Here is a 20,984-nt window from a genome sequence, read left to right as displayed (position 1 = left end):
TTACTTGACCACATACACCAAGAAACAGGGCAGAGAGCCTCATTTATTTGTCCAAGGTCACAAAGTGTGATAGACAGGACAGTGATTATTCACATTTTACAAATGAGGGAAGTGGCTCAGAGAGGTGAAGTAGCTTGTCTAGGATCACAGAACAAGCAAGAGGTGCAGCTGGCCGAGAACCAGGGCTGCAGACTGACCACGGCCTGCCCAGGCTCGGGACTTCCTACGGCTGCTCCAGATGCCAGAGGAAGGCTGGCTGTGGTCCCGATTTTGGTTTCCCTCGCGGAGCTGCATCTCCAGCACAGGGCCAACTTCTCCACTGAGCAGAGCAGGCGTGGCACCCGGGGCCCACAGAAATGTTTTCATTTTAGTTCCTTTTAAAATTGAGAGAAAAATTAAGTGTAACAATAATGAACATTTACTAAAGAATCAAGCCTAGATTATGGTCCTCTTTCTACCAGTGTGGATATAAAATATAATTAAAAATTTTTTTGAAGGAGAGGGCCACCAAGGCAAAAGTGCCTGGCAACGAAGCAAGCTCCCAGGCAGCCCCACTCCAGCGGCTGCACGGCCACCACCAAGACGCTGTTCCCGCTGGGGCAAAGCCGTCCACCTCCTGCCCTACCACTGCCGATGCAGGAGAGAAAGAAAGAGAAGACAGGAGCTGGGGGAAGACTAGCTGAATGAATGGTGGCTGTATGGAAAGAGAAGAGGTTAGAAGGACAGAGAGTGGCTAGGTGACCAGATGGCAATGTGGCGAGCAGCAAGAGAGACGGGGAGACAGATCCACATGTGAACTCACAGGTCTCACGGGTGGTGTCAGTGAGGACAGTAGGAGGGAGAGAGGGGCTTGGCACAATCACAGAAGCCTTGAATAAGGACAAGAATTTCCTAGGGGCCCTTATTACTTTCCTGTGCCTGCTGTAACAAAGTACCACACATTTGGTGACTTAAAGCAGCAGAAATTTATTCTCTCACAGTTCAAAAGGCCAAAAGTCCAAAATCAAAATCACTGAATTGAAAGCAAGGTGTCCGCAGGGCAGAGCACCCTCTGGAGGCTCCCAGGGACCGTTCCTTGCATCTTCCAGCTTCCGGTGGCTGCCAGCCTTCTGTGTCTTACGGCCACACCACTCCAGTCTCTGCCTGCATGGTCACATTGCTCTCTCCTCTTCTCCTCTGCCTCTCTTACAAGCACACTTGTGATTACATTTAGGGCCCACCAAGATAATCCAGGATGATTTCCCCATCTCAAAATCCTTCATTTAATCGCATCTGCCAAGACTTCCCTCCTGCAGTAATTTTCAGAGGACCTAATATCTTTGGGGCCCGTTAACTGCCTACTACCAGCCTACAGAGGCACTGCAGTTTAAGAGGGGCCTGCCTCCAGCCAGCCTGCAGACCAGCGGAAGGCACACCATCTCGGCCTGCACAAACCAGCACCTCCTCAGGGAGGAGGCAGGCAGGCTCTGCAACACAGGTGATAGGGTATGGAGAGGCCACTGGAATTGCCCAGGGGAGTTAAGCACCTGGTGAGAAGGTATGGAGAGGGGGCCCCTCCCTTACCTGGACACTAACCCTAAATCTAATTTGAGTTCTTATTTTACTTGTCCACATTAAGCAGACACTGGCCACGCCCTGTGCTGGGTCCTGGAGAGCCAGCCCTTGTCCTCAGATTGCTCACAGTCTAACCCCAGAAGCAATGCTGGCCAGCACCCTTGTCTTCAAGAGTGCAGGTGAGGTTCCTCTTTTCCAGGTGGGGCAGTGCAGGCCCAGGGAGGAGGTTCATTTTTGGCAAGAGTCAACACAAGGGCTGTGCACGGCCTCAGTCCCCTCCCTCCAGCACCTTCCTGTGCTGTCTGATTTTGTCATTTCCTGTCTCTTCCTATTAGCACTTTAAAAGTGAAATAACCACATAGTTTCATCTTCTCTTAGAAACGCTTGCACAGGAAGTGACTCCTCCCAGGCTGTGCATTTGTGGCATCTGTAAGCTGGCCAGTGGTAAGCCAGGGCACAGGACCCCTGCAGTCAGGTGGCATTTTATTCATTCCCTGTCAAGCGCTCATTCCACGCTCAATGTTAAGGCAGAGGAATAGATAGCCAGCCCTGCCTTCTCAGCATCAACTGTGGCTAGCTCCCTCCTTAAAACTAGGAAAAGCTTCTGCCATGAAACTCGGGGGTTCCGGGGGCAGACTGAGGAGCAGCAGAGCCTCCCAGCCACAAGCTGGCATCCCAACCCTAAAACGGAACGATCATGGGCTTGGATGTGGTGAGACTCTTCTAAACTCAATTTTACCTCTTTCTAGCTGTGTAACTTTAAGCAAATCACTTAAAACCCCTACGAACCTGTTTCCTTTTGTACAATGGGTGTTGAAATGCCTGGCTAAGAGGACAATTAGGCATGTGCTGGGCATTTAGCAAGCCTTCAATAATGGTTCGTGGAAACTCCACTAAGGGCTAGAACTACGGTGCTACCCGTCCAGCTGGGCTTTAGGCGGGGGTCTAATACTTCCCCTGTTCCCCACTTTCTAGGACCTTCTCGGAGGCCGTGGGTGGAGTGACGCCCCGAAGCAGTGCTCAGAGCAGGCTCAGATGTTTGGAGCCATGCCGGCCAAGTCCCCGCTGCCAGGCGTCGCCCTGCGTCCGCGCCTCCCACGAGCGGACTCCTGGCTGGGTGCGCCGGTCCCCGGGCCCCACGCAGCGGGCGGGGAGAGCCGGGGCCTTTGTGTTCAAATCGCCCAATAGGTGGTGGCAGTGGGCGGTGACGCGAGCGGAGTCTGGCCAATGGGCTGCGGCCTGTCAGCGTTGACTGGCAGGCGCACACATAACACACTCGGCCACGCGCGCGCCGCCCGGCCCCACTCGCGCAGCAGCGTTCTGCTCGGGCCTCATTGTCCGCCGCGCCGGCTCTTGTCCTGCGCCGCCGCTCCCCGGCCTCGCGCAGAGTGTCGCTCGCGGGAGTCAGACGCGGGAGGGGGGCGCGGCGGTCCTCCGAAGCCCCCAGCGCCGCACCGAACAGCGGCAGCAGCAGGTAACAGACAAACGTGGGCCTCCGGCGGGCGGACGCGCGGGGCGCGAAGGTAGCGCGCCTACCTCGTGCCCCTCCCCGCGGGCTCCTGGCCCGGCCTGATCCTGGGGTCATGGGCCGCTCGGACCAGAGCTGAGCTGCCCAGGCCTGGTGCTTCCTCTCCGGGCCAAGCCGGGCCAGGCTCCAGCCCCGCCCGGCGCACGCCCCTGGGCCGGTCGGGAAGGGCCAGCGCGGTGCCAGGCCGGCCGCCGTGACTCATCGCCGCCGCCAGGCCCCCGCGCTCGGGTGGCCACCTCACTGGTCAGCCCGGAGGGCGGACCTCTCCGGGCGGGACTTCCCCCGCAGAACCTTCCCCGGAGGGGGGAGCGATCCCGGGCTACCCCAAAGCGGCCCAGGGCAGTGCCTGTGTTTTCGTGCCAGCCAGGCAGTTTCCAGGGACAGGCAGTTCTCTGCCTCTGCCACCGCCTGTCAGAACTCTGGGAACAGGAGGAAGACCCATTTTGTTCAGTTCTAAAAAAGAAAAAGAAAGAAACGAAACAAATAGGGGGTGGAGTGTGACTGAGCAGAGAGGCAGGGAGTGTGCGTGGTTGTTAAAAAAAACAAACAAACCGGCAGGTTCAGCCTGTAGGTAAAGTTAAGGCGGAAGGCAGTTGGCACCTGGAGCGTCAGGTCCCAGGAGGGAATGTAGCCTGAGGTTGAGTGTAAGGCCGGGTGGAACTGCCGTGTAAATTTGTGATGAAGGGGCTGGGAAGAGTAGAGTTGGGAAAGGACTGAGTTCAGCTCAAAAGTAGGGAGGGAGGTTTTATTTGGGGGTTTCTTAACTGATAGTGTGTGTGTGTCGGGGGGAGGTATTCTGATGTGTAAAAGATTTGAGCTCCTGGCGGCTTACCTCTTGCTTTGGAGGATGGGGCCTTGACCTTTTTCATGTGGTGAATGCTCCAGAAAAGACTGTGTGGCACCTCTGAGAGGACAGAAGCCAGCGCTGACTGTTGACAGTTTTCAGGCCCCCCACTCCACACCACCACACACACACACCTTCACCTCCATCTGAGTATTTATATTCTTGCCAGCAGCTGCTTGAGTACTGTATAAACACGGTGCTTCTTTCTGCCCTAGGGCAAGGCTTCATCCACTTCAGCAGGGCCCAGGGTTCCCAAGAGGCGCCTGTGTGGGCCTCTGGTGCTTTCAGGTGGGAGGGCAGTTGTGGGGGTGGCATTACCTTATAAGGACTGGAATATAGACAAGGACTCAGGCCAGCTTCCTGCTTGGCTACTACCAGTTGGTGTCTTTACCATCACTAGCTAAAACCAGGGAGGCATGCCAGGTGGGCATCCTACCTGGGAGGATACCAATAAGACCAAGACATGAGGCTGCTTTTCAGAAGAGGACTTTCTAGAATGAGCCAACTGGACTAACCAGACTTTCTGGTTTTCACAGTCTGAGTTGGGATGTGTTAGAGTCTACACCACCTTTTTCTAGGTCTTTCTACATTGGCCTCCTTTGAGTCCTTTTTATTGATTCCAGAGCCTTGATTTCCGGCCTCACATGGGTCCAGCAGGGACTGACTAATCCAGTACTGCTGTTCCACCTCCCTGTTCTGTTTGTTTGTTAACAGATATGAGTTGGTAACAACTGTCTACAGATTGTTCTGAGCATATTTGAGGCTATAAAAAACTTTAGCTGGGGACACACAACTCATTCCTGAAACTACTTGAGAACTTTATGGTAGAGTGGAAAGACCCAGGCCCTGCCACCTGTCAGTTCTGAGGTCAAACCGTGCCTCTGTCACTTACAGGCTGTGTGGCCATGAGCAAGTCACTGATTATCTCAGTGTTCCAGGTTCCTCCCTTGTATGATGGGAGTAATGGTGCTCTTAAGGATCAGAAGTGAGTATGTAAGGAACCAGGCACTTAGGAGGCACTGAATGAAGTATTTTATCATCACCATTGAAATCATATCAGGATGTGCTGATATTGCAGCCCAATAATTGAGGGGACACAGCATACAAACACCATCAGGATGTAGGTGGGGTTCACCAGGGGAAGGTTTTCTGGAGTCAGAGTTTGGAGCCCTGAATCAATGAGTAGAGCTATGGGGAAAGGACAGCAGGTTCCATCTGAGGGAAAGAGCTAGAATAAGAGCAGATACAGCTCTAGGGATGGCTGCACTGCAGGGTCTGCAGGGCAGCAGAGATCAAAGGCATTCGTTCAGTGTTGCCTATCGTGACCCACGTGCTCAGCTCCCAGTCAAAGGCTACAGAGGCCTCGTTCTGGTTCTGGTGGAGCTCAGTGTGAGGTGAACTGAAAATCAGAAAAACCTGTCGGAGGCACCATGCAAGAGGTACTAAGCAAGGCTGAGCAGGGCATGGATTCAGGGTGGGTGGGAGGTGCCTCTGATTGCCCAGTCTTGCCCACAGGGTGTCAGGTCACTGGGCAGTGGAGCTGCTCCTTCCCTCAGGCGGGGGCTGAGAGCACCCCATGCCTCACGTGGCGCTTCTCTCCCAAGGCTCTTGAGGGGAAGGGCCCCCATCCCGCCTCATCATGTCTCGCCGAAGCCAGCGCCTCACCCGCTACTCCCAGGCTGACGACGACAGCAGCAGTGGTGGGAGCTCGGTGACGGGCAGCCAGGGCACCCTGTTCAAAGACAGCCCTCTCAGGTAGGGGAATCTCAGAGCAGAGGGCTCGAGCAGTTCACGGTGCAGCCCCTTCCTGTTGCCATATCTGTGGGCAGAGATCAGATGCCCATATCCGGTCAGGGGGACATTCACACCTTTGAGGATCCGGGACCCTGCCCTGTTTCCTGTTTCTTCTTCCCCTGTCATAAGCCAGGCTGCTGCCCCCATGTTCTGAGAACAGGAAGTGGGGAGAGGCAACTTCAAGAATAAGCCAGGCCAGCTGCCCCGAAACTGCCAGCTGGGCTCACAGGAGCCCTTTTTGCTATGGACGGGCATGCCCGACCAGCCATCCTCCCCAGACCCATACCTAGGCGTTGCACCCTCTGTAGGGCCTCCGCAGGGCCAGCGAAGAAGCTGAGAAGAGGAACAAGCTCAAGCGGGGGGGGGCCCTCATCCTGCCCCCTCCCTTGCACACACCAGGCCCAGATAACAGCCCCCGAGGCCTTGGCTTGCTCTAGGTGACCAGGTCGGGTTTGTCTGCGTTTCCAGTGGGTTGTGGAAATTACTAATTGGTTAAGAAGCATGAGAAAAATATTTGGCTTCAAAGTTAGCTAGATTTGAATCCCGGCTCCGTCACTAGCCTGCTCTTCTCCCCTAGCTGCCTGTGAGGTTTAGAGCTAATGCGAGCAGAGTGAGCCTGCGCCCCGCAGCCTATAGGTGGGAACTGTTAGTTGCCTGGCAGCAGGGCCGCCCTCCTCAGCTAGGTGGCAGAGCAGCGGCTTTCAGCTTCCTGGCTGGGCTCACCTGCCTGTGCCGGCTTCTCCCTTCCTGGCCAACCCCCCACAGGACCTTGAAGAGGAAATCCAGCAACACGAAGCGCCTCTCCCCAGTGCCTCAGTTGGGCCCCTCTGCCGACACGCACACCTCCTACTACAGCGAGTCAGTGGTCAGGGAGTCCTACTTTGGCAGCCCCCGGGCCGCCTCCCTCGCCAGGAGCGCCATCCTCGACGACCAGCTGCAAAGTGACCCCTACTGGAGTGAGTGTCCCAAACCTTTCTCCTGGGGCTTTGCTTCCTTAAGAAACTTAAGGTTGAAAATCTGCCCCGCACCCTCCGTCCAGGCCCCTGGGGTCCTAACCACTGCTGGGCCAGAGGAGGGGCTCTGAAACCCTTGGAAGAGCAGCCGAGTGTCTGAACTCCCAGGCCCCTTTAGACGCGACAGTAGCCACACAGCAGCTCCAAACCCAGGAGACAGAGTGGCCAACCCGCTCACCCTCCCGTGGACCTAGAGAGCTTGGCGAGGAAGGGCCGACACCCCCTGTGCACGAAGATGCTCCTCAGGGTGTCCCCATGAGACCCTCGGGAATCCCCTCCTGGGAGCATCTCTGCCCCAGGAGACCCCGCTTCTTCCCTCCCCAGGTGAGGACTTTCGGGTGAGGAGGTCGAGAGGCACAGGTGGCAGAGAGAGTGGCAAGATCAACGGGCTCCCGGAGAGCAAGATCTCTGAGGACTTCCTCGGGTCTTCCTCTGGCTACTCTTCCGAGGATGACTATGTGGGTAGGCAATGCCCTCCCTTGCCAGTCTCGGGAGCTGCCCAGGTTTGGGCTGCTGGGGAGGTGAGGGGAAGTTGCCCCGACAGCTTGACAGAGTGCAGTGTCCAGTGGGTGCCTCTGCACACTGGCTGAGTGTCCCCTCATGCCACCATGATATCCCGAATCCAGACCTGGGATGGCCCTCAACACACTGGCTGTGACCCCGCTGCCACCAGTCTGTAGGCAGCCTGTGGTCAACTCCACCTTGTTCGACTCATTTCCAGCAAACATTTTTTTTTTTTTGACAGGGCATCTCTCATATTTATCCAGCAAACATTTTAATGTGGGGCTACACACATGGGAGGTGCTCCATCCCTTAGTCTAGTTCTGGATGGTGGTTTGAGAGGTTGCTGGGGCGGAGAGGGAGGCAGACGAGAAGCTTAAGGGAAATAAAATGACAGAATCTACCGTGTTCTTCCTTCAGCAGACATTTCCTGGCCTCCTAGGTGCTATGCCCGTGTGATGCTCTGGGAGTGCGAGGGAGTGGTGCACGGTCTCAGCTCACAGTCTGAAGGGCTGAGAAGATAATAGGTCGCAGGCAGTCTCCATACCCCAGGGCTCTTAGAAGTGCAGACAGACTGAGCTGGTTTCTTGCCTGTTCCTGCAGGATACTCAGAGACAGACCAGAGGAGTCCAGGTTCACGGTTAAGCAACGCTTTTTCTCGGGCAGGCTCTTTCTTGTGGATGGTGGTCACCTCTCCAGGTGGGTGCTGGCTATTCTGTGCATGGTTATTCTCATTTGCCATGGGAGTCACTTCTCAGCCCTCTCTATGCAGTTAAGCATCCAGCCCATACAGAGACACCGCATGACTAGCAAGGAAAGCTTGTTCTAGAATAATCTCTAGGAGCCAAGAGCCATGGGAACAACACCCTTGCTTGGAAGGGCAGGAGCAGGTATAGGGCAGAACAGAGGGCTATGGTAGGGTGGGCAGGTGGGATTAGAGGAATGAGTAGCTGGAGGCCAGGACAGAGGTGCCCTGGCAAGTCAGTGGGGGCAGGGGGTGGGGGGGGTGCAGAGGACCCCGGGGGGAGTGGTGCTGTGAAACCACAACCCACAGGTCGCCAGCGCCAGGTGACACTTAGGTCTAATGGTCCCTCTCCTAGGCCGGCTCTTTGGACTCCTGTACTGGTGGGTTGGCACCACCTGGTACCGCCTGACAACAGCCGCCTCCCTCCTTGATGTCTTCGTTTTAACCAGGTGAGTGAGACTCCCACCGGATGAGAGTGCCTCAGAAAACCCAGGGACAGAAGGGACCCATAAAGCCTCCAGCCTGGTCATTTCTCTGCAGGTTTTTCCCAGTTTACCTGCAGCTTTTACTAGTGAGTGTGGAGTGGGCTCCCCCAGCCCCTCTCTGCTGACGGGGTGGGACCGAGTCAGGTGTTACTCCCTGAATTGAGGAGTATTCTGCAACATAGGTTCTTGACTCTTGGACACTTCCTGCCAAATGCCAGCCCATCCAGCCACTTCTGAGTCTCAGACAGGCCTGCTTACTCCTGCTGGCCAGGCCCTTGGCTCTAGCCAACAAGTGGCATTTCCAGAAAGTTCAGCTTCCCTCTCAGCCCTGTGGCGATCTAGACCCCTGGTGATTTCTGCTGCATGTTCAGAAGCTAGGAAGGGGCGCAGCCTGGGGCTGCTGTGGGTTTGTCCCCCAATTCTCTGGCCCAGCAGAGTTGGGAACTGGCCGCTTGGCAGAGGAAAGGAGACTGAGCCAGGCAGTGAGGGACCCCCTGGCTGTAATCCTGGCTGGGGTGGGTGGCCAGCTGTGCTGAGAAGAAGGGGCAGGACAGATTTGTGTCACCAAGGAAAGGTTCCTTTTCAAAATAGTTTATTTTAGGAGTTCTGTATTTTTTCTGTATTTGCTTGTTTGGAGGACCTCTATATGTGAAAATTTTAGGTTTTTCAAAGGCCCCACCATTTCTTTTTAATAATACAAACAAAATTCACAGAGTTAGAATTCTCCCCATTCCAAAACCTGCAGGTAAAGAGCTTTGAGTGGCAACATGAGACACTTAAGGGCATCCCCCCCCTCAACCTGGGTTCAGCACTCAGGAAAGCCCCTGGGGGGTGGGGAGACCCTAGCCCCTCCTGACACCACCGCTCCGTCTCCCTCCCGTATGCCAGGCGCTTTTCGTCCCTGCGGACGTTCCTGTGGTTCCTCCTGCTGCTGCTGCTCCTGACGGGCCTGACCTACGGTGAGCTCGCCCGCTTGCAGGGGAGGCGTGGGGTGAGCGTGCCTCGCCACTAGGGGACTGGTGAGCCAGAGGGCGGGGCCGAGTGTGGGTGGAAGCTGCGCAGAAGCGTGAAAAACAGGGATGGTGGTGGCCTATGAGAAAGGGAGGGACCCAGAACGGGTGGGGCCCGGCGAGACCTGAGCCCTAGGCCACTGCTCTCTGGCTCTCCTGGGTCCTCTACTGACTGATGCTGTGACGTTCTTGGGGTGTCCAGTGGGTGGGAGGGGAGATGCCCCATCCACTGGTCTGTCCTTGGTTGGGTAGCTGCTCTGGACCTCCTGGTTTGTCTAGAGCTTCCTTGGAGCCACCTGGGCCAGAATATGCTCTGCTGCAGAAGTACTGGGGTGGAGTGGGACGCTGACACAGCGGCACTAGCAGTCATTTGCCTTCCATTTCCAAGTCAGGATGTAGTCTGGGTGAGTGAATTACTGTTACAAAGTCAGGTTCAGTCTTCAGCTATCTTCAAGATCAAAACAACAAAGATAAAGTAGTAAAGAGAAGTAAGTAAAAAAAGGTCCTTTACATGCTTCCAATCTCCATAATTGGACTTCACACCTTTCACACAACAGCAATCATTGTTGATATATTTGTTGTGTTCAACTTTTGACGGTTCCATGTGAGTTGCCTCCATGGCTCCCAGGTTCAATTTTAATGATTGTGGTAATTTATAATTAAAGACCATCCTTTATTTTTTGGGAGGGTTTTGTTTTATAGGTTTATCATTTACTCGTATTTCGTTAATACTAATGTAAAACATTTTCCCAAGAGTTGATTTCCTTCTCATTTCCTGTTACAAGAACAGCTTGTTCATATCCAGTGGAAACTGGGCGTTGCCCTTAAAATAAGAATGATCCTTATAATCCTAGCATTTTGTTGAGGAAAAAAGTTCCACATGCTCAGTTTGAGTTTCACCATCACCTTGGCTGGGCGGAGCTGTGAGGACGGCCTGGTAAGGAGATGCTTGTGGAGTGTCTGAAGGGCTGAGGAGTGGAGTGACCTGCTGCAGGTGTAGGAAGTGACAGTGTGCCCAGAGGGTCTGACCTAAAGCCCAGAGGTCACGTGCTTCTCACTGCCGACAGCTAAGTGGCAAGTCGGGTGTCTCACCAGGATGGAGACCCCTCAGCCAGCACGGCTTTTTCAGACGCCCTCACTCCGACCATGTCCTGCAGCCTTGTGCTGTGCCCTGGGGCTGCAAGCAGCTTCTCTCAGTGGGTATACTCTGTTTCAGGACTCTCTGCCATGGCAGCCCATTATAGTCACCTGGGGAGCTTTTAAAATTTACTTATGTAGAGCTTTCCCAGCCCAGTGAATTCACTCTCTGGAGAGCAGGGCCAGACGCTGGGTGTTTTAAAAGCTCCCTCTGTGATTCTGATGTACGTCTAGGCTGTGAATCACCATCAGGGCCTCTGGGTTCTACCCCTGGGTCATCCCTAGCTTATTAGAGCCATTTTCTCCAACTTCTACAGAAAGATGAGGATTCCTCGGGGAAGTGGGAGTATACATACTGTCAGGTGGAGGTTGCTGCCTCAGAATCACGGGACCTTCCATCCGTCATATAGCCTCTGGCAGCAACTCTGAGCCCGGCTGGTAACTGGTGTTGGTTAGGGTGCCATCTTCCCCACTGTGTTCTTCTTGCTTATGGCGACTGGCCCAGGTAACCACCCTCTCCACTCTGTACAGGCGCTTGGTTTTTCTACCCTTATGGGCTGCAGACCTTCCACCCTGCTATGGTTTCCTGGTGGGCAGCGACAGGGGGCAGCAGACAGCGTGAAGTGTGGGAGTCCAGAGACTCGTCCCCACATCTCCAGGTGAGTACCCTGGGCTCCAGGCCCTCTCTCAGCCTGTGTTGGGGTGGATTGCCCTGTCTTTGCACTTTACATATGAAGCTGAGAAGAGGTGCTGTCCTCGCTGGTACCCTGCCTTGTCTCCTGGGACACCCCTTTCTCTACTGTTTGGGGTGCAGGTATTGTTGGGAGCCAGGTTACTTGTGCTTCACTATGACTCAAAAGTGTCCCAAAGCTAATTGCCACCTTAAGCATAGAAAACAGAAGGAAAAGGAATTGGATAAATCATCTTGTCTACTTTGTTCCTTTTTAATATAATTTCACAAATACTTACTAAGCACCTCCTACATGTACAGTAACACCCTGGTCAGTTACCTATTAACACAAATAAATCACCCCTAAAATCGGTGCTTTAAAACTGTAAGCATTTGATTAGCTCATGAGTGTGGGTCCTCGGGGTGGTTTTTCTGGTTTAAGCAAGGACGTGCTGATCTCAGTGGGGCCCCCTCACCATGTGGGCCCCTTGCCAGTCTGTAGTTGGCTGGTCTAGATCTGCTTGCATCGATCAGCAGGCTAGCCTGGGCTTGCACAAATAACCAGAATGTGTGTGCTGCAAGTACTGGGGTCAGCGATGCGAACTTAGAGCTCTTTATCCCCTAACTAGGTTATTTGAACTTAATTTGGTATCATTTTAACCAATTATTTTGGGGGATATTACTTTACTGACCATGACCTTATTGTTTTCTAAAATAATGACATATTCTGATATTACTATTTTTGCCCTTTTTTAATCACTGAAGATGCTAAATACAGTTTTTAGGACCATCTTTTCTGTAAGGGGGAAGTAAAGAATGAATGTATCTTTATTTTTCCATAAAGACACTAATAAAATAGTTGCCTGGTTTTGGGGCGGGGTTGAGGGCGCTGGGTGAAGGGGAGCACAGGTTAGGAGCATGACTTTTTGCTTTTTGAGTCAAGCAAGTATGCTGCCTATTTTTAAAATGGAATTTTTAAAAATCAGAAGCAACCTCTGCACTCAGTAGGCCCTGCCCTTTGACAGTTGACAGTGTTTCATAATTTCTCTTGGCAAAGATTTTGGTTGTTAAGCCAACAACGTTCTCAAAATTCATGGCATGCTACCCCATGCCACCCTCCAGCCCAAATGACTTTGTTCTGTCTTCTCTGTGGGGCATCCAATGAAAGAAGAAAAAGAAAGCCTTTTCAAATTACTAGCCTTTTAGCCGCGGTTATCTCTGGAAGGAGCCGGAGCTGTTGAGTTAGCAGCTGAGCCTCCCCCCGCAGGCGCGTGTAGGAGAGGGAAGGAGGGACACACTCGGCCCAGCAGTCACCTGGCCCTGTGCAGTGTCCTGTGGCTCCTTCCAGGCTCTTCTCTGACTGTCCCTCCATTCGGACCCTCTGTGGGGGTGCTCTGCCCCTCTCACACCATCCACTGGCACACGTCCTCCGGGACAGTCCCGCCCATCATCCCCTTTATCGTGGCACCCCGGCCTTCACGGTCACCACAGCCACCGCATCCTGCTCCCTGCTGCTGTCCTACCTGCCTGCTCGGCGGAGACGGTGCTGAGAGCCTCAGAGCCAGCGTATCACACTGGGCGTGTCTGCCCTTTTCTTTTCACAAAGCACTGTGGTCATGGGTCCCTCATCTCTGTGGCTTTCCCCTCCCCACCCTGCCAGGCTGAGCAGCGCATTCTGTCCCGAGTCCACGCTGTGGAGCGGCGCCTGGAAGCTCTTGCTGCTGAATTTTCCTCCACCTGGCAGAAGGAGGCCATGCGGCTGGAACGCTTGGAGCTACGGCAAGGGGCCGCTGGTGAGAGAGGTGGCGGCAGCCTGAGCCACGAGGACACCCTGGCACTCCTGGAGGGACTGGTGAGCCGGCGTGAGGCCGCTCTGAGGGAGGACTTCCGCAAGGACACCGCTGCTCGGATCCAGGTGGGGGAGCGGAGCTGGGGTGTCCGGATGGGAGCTGAGTGTTGTGTGGGCGACACAGCAGGCATGTGGGGTAGAGGGGCCGAGGCGCTGACCACCCTGACATGAGGGGGATGGCAGTGTGTCACTTGGTGTCAGGCAGCTCTGCCGCTTGGCAGTCACTCACCTTCTCTGGGCCTTAGTTTCCTCCTCTTTAAAATGGAAATTCTCCCGTTTGCCCTCGTGCCCCAGTCCTGGCAGCGAGAACATGAGATTGTAGAGGGCCTGGCACAATGCCCGACACCACGTAGGTGTGCAGTAAAGATCAAGGGGAGTCTTGCCTGTTTCTGAGAAGCACTGTAGCAGAAAAGCCGGGAGCTGAACTTGGCCGTCAAACAAGCCTGGTTCGAATTCCAATTATATCTGACTGACTGATTGCAAGGGGCCCTCTGAGCAGTAAAATCCTCATCTCTCTCCTATGCTGGACAGGAAGAACTGGTCACCCTGAGGGCAGAACATCAACAAGACGCAGAAGACCTGTTCAAGAAGATTGTCCTGGCTTCCCAGGTCCGTGGGCTCGGGGGCACTTGGGGACTGCAGTGGGTCCTCATCCAGTTCATCATCTGTTCTTGGGCCAAGAGCCACCTTCCCTGCTGACGGGCCTGCCTAGGCACAGAATAGGGCTGGGGTACGGTCCAGGGACTTCTGCTGGAACTGCACCCACCTGGGCGGGAGTGCTTTGCAGGGCTCCACTGGGAGCGTCCCCGAGGACAGGAAGTGCTAGTTTGAAGGGGCCTGTCGTGCTGGGTGGAACATGCTGAATGAATGAGTGAATGTATGAATGCCTAAGTGTGTCGGGTACAGGGTGGGACTCTTGAAGGACCGCGACCAAGAGGCCAATTTGATGTTTGCTGGAGTAATTGGGAGACCCCGACGTAACCCAACAAGCCGAGAGGGACAGATCCTGCCTGGGAGACTGACTGCTCTGAGCCGGACATTCTTGTGTTTGTCTCTTCCCCCTGATTACAGGAGTCTGAGGCTCAACTCCACCAGCTGAAGTCCGAGTGGCAAAGGTAAGGGGCGCTGCCATTTGGACTAGGCCTGTTCTTTCCCCCGACCTCCCCAGCCCCTGGCACGACTAGGAAGCAGTCTAGGAGCAGAGTTCTGACTGTGTTCTGAGTAGAGTTGGGCTGAAACCTAGCCCAGGACCACCTGCTTAGAGTCTGTCCTTGAAATACAGTGGAAGCTGGAGGTGGGGGGTGGGCACTGCCAGAGAACTGGGATTTGTGGGTTTATTCACAGACACACCATCTTTTCTGTACAGCCTCGTGCAGGCTGCCTCCCCACGCCCCAGGCGCCTGTGGTGGATGAGAGAGGCTGAGGCGAGTGAATATGAACATAGGCTTGGGAAGGGAACAGGGTAGGCATCAGGTCCTTGGGGCAGGCAAGCTGGTTCACAGGCCCTGTGTCCCCTGTGGGAAATGGGCCCATGCCTGTATCAGGAGCCGACAGGGGATCATCTTGTTTTCCTCAGCATGGCCTTACCCCTCAGCAGAGATCCAAGGCTTACTCTTCTCTCTCTGGGCGTAGGATGACCCAGGAGTCCTTCCGGGAGAACTCCATGAAGGAGCTGGGGCGGCTGGAGGGGCAGCTGGCAGGCCTGCGGCAGGAGCTGGCAGCCCTGAGCCTGAAGCAGAGCTCCGTGGCAGACCAAGTGGGCCTGCTGCCGCAGCAGGTTCAGGCCGTGAGGGACGACGTGAGTTGGAACCATCCAGGTCCCCTGCTGAACACTGACACCATCTGTTCTGGGAATCTGCATGGCAAGGAGCCTGTTGCCCCTGCGGCCTGTTAGTCCCACAGGTCCCTGCTCTGGACTTGGCACAGATGTTAGCTTTCTTTGAGGGGGGTTCTACCTGTTTTATTAATGACATGGAAGGTTGTTCATAGCCCTTCCCTCTGGGCAGCCTGAGCAGGCACGTGCTGGCCCTCCGCTTGCAGGCCCGCCTTCCTTCCCTATCCCCCCCACCGAAGCCAGGCGCCACCCCACCCTGGCCGGGCCCGCCATCACAGCTCTGGCAGACCCTGTGAGCCCTGAGTGAGGCTTTTTTTCTGTCCCTAGGTGGAGTCTCAGTTCCCCACCTGGGCCAGTCAGTTCCTTCTCCGAGGTGGGGGAACCCGCAGCGGACTCCTTCAGAGAGAGGAGATGCAAGCCCAGCTGCAGGAGCTGGAGGGCAAGATCCTCGCCCACGTGGCAGAGATGCAGGGCAAGTCAGCGAGGGAGGCTGCAGCCAGCCTGGAGCTGACACTGCAGAAGGAAGGTGTGATTGGGGTGACAGAGGAGGTGAGGACCGTGCTTTCCCCCACCCACTGCTCTCCTCCTGGGGAGCCACAGACCTGCACAGTCCCACACTGCCAGCTCCCTGTAATGTTCCATGACCTAAATGACATGGGGGAGGTGATGTTTGCTTTGGGGCTTGTGTGGGAGGGTGGGGTACACCTGGGAAGTGGCATGTGTGTCTGTCTGGACACCAGCATGGTGCACACAAAAGACAGATCAGTTCATGGGTCCCTGGTCCCTGGCATTGGGGATGGGGGTGGACCGCCCTGCTTCCTGTCACAGCTGCTCTGGGTGCCTCTCTTTTAGCAGGTGCACCGCATTGTAAAGCAGGCCCTGAAGCGCTACAGTGAGGACCGCGTCGGGATGGTGGACTATGCTCTGGAGTCCGGAGGTGTGTGTGCCGTCCTCCTCCCTGGGCTGTGTACTCGTCTCCCACCCCGGCTGGCCCCCCCCCACCCTCCCGGCATATGCCAGGGAGGCTGCGGGGCTAGGCAAGCAGGGCTGGAAAGCAGCAGCAGTCTCCCAACCTAGAACTCACAACGAAGGCCAGGGAAGCAGCAGCAGCCTGAAGTCAGGATGATTAGAGCCCCATCCCTGCGGGGAGAGGCTGATGTTTACAGCAGCTCCGTGCTGGCTTAGATGTCCAGGTTGGGCCTGGGGCACCTGCCCTCCATCCTCAGGACACCGGCCATAGCAGTCCCTCCTTGGGCTCCCTTGGCTGGCAAGTGTGCTGTTTGTCTGGGTCTCCCTCTCCTGCTGGCGGCCTCTGGTGCCCACACTGTTTTTCTTTCCCATCCCAGGGGCCAGTGTTATCAGTACCCGATGTTCCGAGACCTACGAGACCAAGACGGCCCTCCTCAGCCTCTTTGGCATCCCCCTTTGGTACCACTCCCAGTCACCCCGAGTCATTCTCCAGGTAGGCACCCAGTAAAGGCCATGAGCATGGGCCCTGAGCCTGCGGAGTCATCTACTGGCTGGGTGACTGTCCAGTGTCAGCTGGGGAGAGCTGCACTCAGGGTGAGCTGTCTTAAATCAACCCTGCGCTGACTTTTCTTCTCCAGCCAGACGTTCACCCAGGCAACTGCTGGGCCTTCCAGGGGCCCCAGGGCTTTGCTGTTGTCCGCCTTTCTGCCCGCATCCGCCCCACAGCTGTCACCTTAGAGCATGTGCCAAAGTCCTTGTCGCCCAACAGCACCATTTCCAGCGCCCCCAAGGACTTTGCTGTCTTTGTGAGTATCATACCTGGGTGGGTTTGGAGGGGCTGTAGAACTCTGTGAATCACTACTGAGGATGAAGTGGGGATCATTTTTTGGCTGGGGGCAGGGGGGAAGATTTGGGAGAGATGGTGCGCAAGTGGGAAATGGCACTTCAGTCCGTTATCCTAGGCTGTAGAGGAAGGTGACTCATCCCAAACGCCACAGCACCCGTGTCCCGTGCTCAGGTCCCCTGCAGTGACACAGGCTGGGGCCCGGCCGCCAGGGTGGAAGGGGCCAGTGCGGGAACGGGGAGGAAGGCTGTTCTCCCCCCGGGCCAGGTGTGAGTCCGGGAGCAGGTCTTCCTTCCACCCTCCTTCTCTTTGCAGGGGCTCGATGAAGACCTGCAGCAGGAGGGGATGCTTCTTGGCCAGTTCACCTATGACCAGGATGGGGAGCCTATTCAGACCTTTTATTTTCAGGTACAGGATTCACTTACGCTAGCAGAGGTGACATACTCCCTTCCCATCCATTCAGCTGACATTTTCTGAGCACTTACCCGGTACCTGGCACTGGGGGTTCAGAGCTAGAAACTGCAGCCCCTGCCTTCCTACAGCTCAAGGTATGGGGCAGACAGCTGTCTAGGTGGTGTGGGAGAGGCACCAAGCAGACACCAGCGTGAGGCCCCCTGGGTATGAAGGCTTGGGAAGGCTGCCTGGAAGTCAGGTGTCTGAGTGTGGCCCAGGTGGGCCTCAGGCAGTACAGCCTGGCTGGGCCAGAGGGAGTGGGCACCGGTCTCATAGCCTCTTAGAAATGCAGTCTCAGCCTCCACTCTGGGGGACTGATTCCTTAGGGTTGACGGGACCCAGGAGACTGTGTTCTAACAAACAGCCCAGATGAACTCCTGAGAGCCACGCCAGGGGTGAGGGATCAGAATACAACCAGTGTGAGAAACTGAGTGCGATTGGGGGTGTGAGGTGGAGGACAGTGGCGGGAAGAAAGGCCGGAGAGAGGCAGGCCTGCCTACAAAGCCTAAGAAGTTTCAGCCCTCAGGACTGGCGTGGGAGGGGTGGCCATTGCAGTGTTTCAGGCTGGCAAGTGACAATGTAACGTGGGTTGCAGTCAAATCTGGGACTGCATGTAAGCTGTGAATCTAAGCGGTCAAGCCCGGAGGCAGGGCTAGGCGGGAAGTGCTTGCAGGGAAGCAGGCCAGAGAGTAGCCTGGGGGTGAGGATGGAGAGGCCGTGGGCTACCCAGCTGGGGGTGCCCCTGAGCATCGGGTTGGACAGCAGGGAAGGTGGAAGTGAGGACGGCTCCCAGGTGCCCAGGAGGGCTAACACAGAGGTGGGCGTGTGTTTGGTCACCAAGTCTGAGGCACCCGTGGGACAGTCCAGTAGAGCTGTGGGTGCCTGTGAGGAGACAGGCGGAACTGTCAGCTCTGGGGCCGTAATGAGCCATGGCAGTGGTTGGGACTCCTCGGGGATGTGTGCAGACTGAGCCTTTAGGAGAGGGTAGTGGACCAGGATGAGGCTGTGGAGAAGGGCAGAGGGAGAGAGGGAGAGCTGGGGAGCACTGTGTTGGTGGCATCGAACCAGGGGAGCTTTGCTCCAAAAGCTGGCTCAACAATTGTGGCTTTGTGAGCATGGAAAACAGGCCTGATGGGAACTTGAGAAATAACAGAAGAAATTCTTCTTAATTCATAGTAAAGGAATTCTCGTCCACTGCATTTATCAAACCCTCCGTGAAGGTAGTTTTGACCATTGGCTATAATGATAAAAGAGCTCTTATGAGGTCAGGTTGGGAAGAATCGTGCTGGTGCTTGGCTGTGAGGCCTTATTTATGTGGCAGTGGGTCAGTGGCCCCTGTAGGACCCTCTGAAGTCCCGGGGCTCCTTGGCCCATCAGCTATAAACTCTGCTTCAGGGTCTGAAGACAGGAGCTTTGAAGTCCAGTTCTCTGCAGAGGCCTAGGGGAGGGGGGCACCTGGCCTGTGGACACATTCCTCCCCTGAGATCTGAGAGCTCTGGCACTCTTAATCCCTTCCTTCTCTACCCAGGACCCTAAAATGGCTACATACCAGGTGGTGGAGCTAAGGATCCTGACTAACTGGGGCCACCCCGAGTACACCTGCATCTACCGCTTCCGGGTGCACGGGGAGCCTGCCCACTAGGCCTTCTCTGCACTGCTGCCAGCCAGGAGGCCAACTCCTTTCAGCACATGCCCCCTTCTCTGGGAGTTGGAGCACAGCACCTCTGCCACGTCCCCCACATGCTTGATCAACACACTGGCTTACAGGAGCAAGAACCCTGCCCAATCGAGATGAGAAAGAACATGCAGGGCTTTTTTGTGGACGGCTTGAGTGGGCAGCTGGCACCAGCATCTCCTTTCATTTTCGTCTTTTCGTGCCAGGCACTGGGCATCTACTGCTCCTTCCTGGGAGGGTGTATATATGTAGCATATCATGGGGGATTGAGAAGCAGGGAGGGAGGTGACAAGTGAACATCTTCCAGCAAAGGTGGTTGAGACCTGATGGCCACTGACCTATGGTGGAGAGGCTAGCACCCAAGGAGCTGTGCCAAAGCTGCAGGTGGGATGGACTAGGGCCTGGGGCAGGTGAGTTGCCTCCTCCCCAGACAAGGAAGTGCAGTCCTCTGGGAAGAGGGTGTTCTCGATGCAGGTTGGGACTGAGGCTAGGCAGGAGGCTCCTGGTAGAGGGCAGCTGGGTTTTCCCAGAAGGCTAGTGCCACCAATCTAGGGGAATCTGGCCTTCATGCACTGTATTTGTCCTGGGTTGAAGTCGGCCATGAGGCTTCTTACGCCCTTGAGGGTCTGGCTCCTGTCTGTGTTGCTCTGAGGTGCCTAGCGGCCAGCCCTGTGCCCCTCTGCCGGGGGATAGTATTTTCTCTCCTGCTGCTGGGAGGCCCACTCTGCTCCCCATTCCTGCTAGGGCCTGCCTGTGCCACATTCCCCCACGGAGCAGGGAGCCCAGACCCATCCTTGGAGGCCATAAGCCATCTTTGGTCAGAAATATGGGGAGCAGGGGACCCCTAGGCCCTTGAGGTGCTCTGGTTGAGGATGGTGCCGTTCAGGGTGTTATGGTGGGAGGAGCTTTGCACTGTGGGCCCCGCCCTACCCTCCATCCCAATGTAAGGGGCTCTAATCCTCAGCCACCCCTTTGGACTCTCAGCTCTTGCTCAGATCTATTTCCTTTCTGGCTCATTTTCTATGGCGGGAGGCACAGTCGGTGTACGGCTGGGTAGGGAAGGGGTCTGAGGCAGGGGCTTTTGGATCCAGCAGGCGCTGTTGTATTATGTATATATTTCTCAAGGTCTGATTTTAACTGAAAAGCTACGGGCTTGATTCCTGGCCCCGTTCTGTGGGGCACTGTGTGATTTTGGTTCCTTGTAACCTGGCTGTCACTGGTTCCAGCCTTATGGTCAGTTCTGGCCTACAGGGATGGGTTGGGAGGGGTTGCAGGACGGGCAGGTGCCTTGAGGAACAGGGCTGGGCCCCAGATGGGCCCCCAGGGGCAGGAGCTGTAGTGAAGGTGAGGCCATGGGCCGCCTGGTCCTCTAGCACTGGCCGCTGCACAGCCCCTGCCCCCAGGCCACCAGGTTTTGTTTTCAGTTCTCCTGTCACAAATGCTGCACTATTCGTTCTTAATTTTTTAATCTCAATTCTAATTTATGCCTATGCAAAAAATAAATTATGCCCAGGATTAATGGAGTTATGGCTTTTATCTGGCCACTGCATGAGGAATCTGTTCCAAATGAATTCTTGTCCAAAACAATGCTCCAAACACTTCTAATTAGAAACCCTGGGCCTTTCAGCTAAAACCCAGCAATCACGAGAGGCGGGGCCTGAGGCAGACCCTATTCTAGTGATTCTGGGCCAGGGTTTGGCTGGCAGGAGAAAGAAGTGAGGTGGGTTGATTAGCTGACATTGGTACCCCAATACGAAGCAGGTTCTTCCTGCATCTCTGTCATTTGAGAAGGTAGAAAAAGTTACCCACTTCCCTACTAACCACATCCCCATTCTGTGTGACAGTCCTTCTCTGTGGGAATTAGACATTTGCCCCTTCTACCTGTACTGGGACGGGACAAGGTGAGTCCCAAAAGAGCCAGGATCTGCCAGCTCAGTGGAGCAGGCCCTGGCCCTTCCCTGCAAGTATGTCTCCAGATTCAGTGCCTCCAATGAGTTGCTCAAAGGGCCAGGGATAGTTCCTCCACCAGACTTTCAAGCACAGTCTCTTGTCCTGATGGATGGCTGATCCCTATCACAG

General features: G+C 55.4%; 1 protein-coding gene across 2 annotated transcripts; it reads left to right on the top strand.

Annotated features, from left to right (window-relative positions):
• Window positions 1-2,123: 2,123 nt before the first annotated feature.
• Window positions 2,124-20,420, top strand: SUN2 (Sad1 and UNC84 domain containing 2). Of its 2 annotated transcripts, none has more exons than XM_037006949.2 (18): window positions 2,124-3,028; window positions 5,531-5,681; window positions 6,486-6,676; window positions 7,058-7,195; window positions 7,838-7,933; window positions 8,335-8,428; window positions 9,353-9,423; window positions 11,143-11,270; window positions 12,942-13,196; window positions 13,662-13,739; window positions 14,202-14,245; window positions 14,763-14,928; window positions 15,292-15,513; window positions 15,820-15,901; window positions 16,311-16,426; window positions 16,572-16,739; window positions 17,093-17,185; window positions 18,759-20,420. In XM_037006949.2, exons 2-18 carry the CDS (start codon window positions 5,566-5,568, stop codon window positions 18,870-18,872), a joined length of 2,172 nt encoding a protein of 723 aa, XP_036862844.2. In that variant the 5' UTR covers window positions 2,124-3,028; window positions 5,531-5,565; the 3' UTR covers window positions 18,873-20,420. The 2 variants fall into 2 exon arrangements, with proteins under 2 accessions (XP_036862844.2, XP_036862842.2); XM_037006947.2 differs by having other exon boundaries at window positions 2,293-3,028; window positions 15,817-15,901.
• The last annotated feature ends 564 nt before the right edge of the window (window positions 20,421-20,984 follow it).

The sequence above is a fragment of the Manis javanica genome, chromosome 10 (assembly GCF_040802235.1).
Source record: "Manis javanica isolate MJ-LG chromosome 10, MJ_LKY, whole genome shotgun sequence".
NCBI classification, from domain to species: Eukaryota; Metazoa; Chordata; class Mammalia; order Pholidota; family Manidae; genus Manis; species Manis javanica.
This window is presented reverse-complemented; position numbering and strand designations above follow the sequence as displayed.

What these genes read in the sequence shown, in the direction of transcription:
- SUN2 (XM_037006947.2), top strand. Translation starts at nt 5,566, where the DNA reads ATGTCTCGCCGAAGCCAGCGCCTCACCCGCTACTCCCAGGCTGACGAC. An exon ending in ACACCGCTGCTCGGATCCAG is followed by an intron (nt 13,197 to 13,661) that starts GTGGGGGAGCGG and finishes TATGCTGGACAG; the next exon opens with GAAGAACTGGTCACCCTGAG. An exon ending in TTCAGGCCGTGAGGGACGAC is followed by an intron (nt 14,929 to 15,291) that starts GTGAGTTGGAAC and finishes TTCTGTCCCTAG; the next exon opens with GTGGAGTCTCAGTTCCCCAC.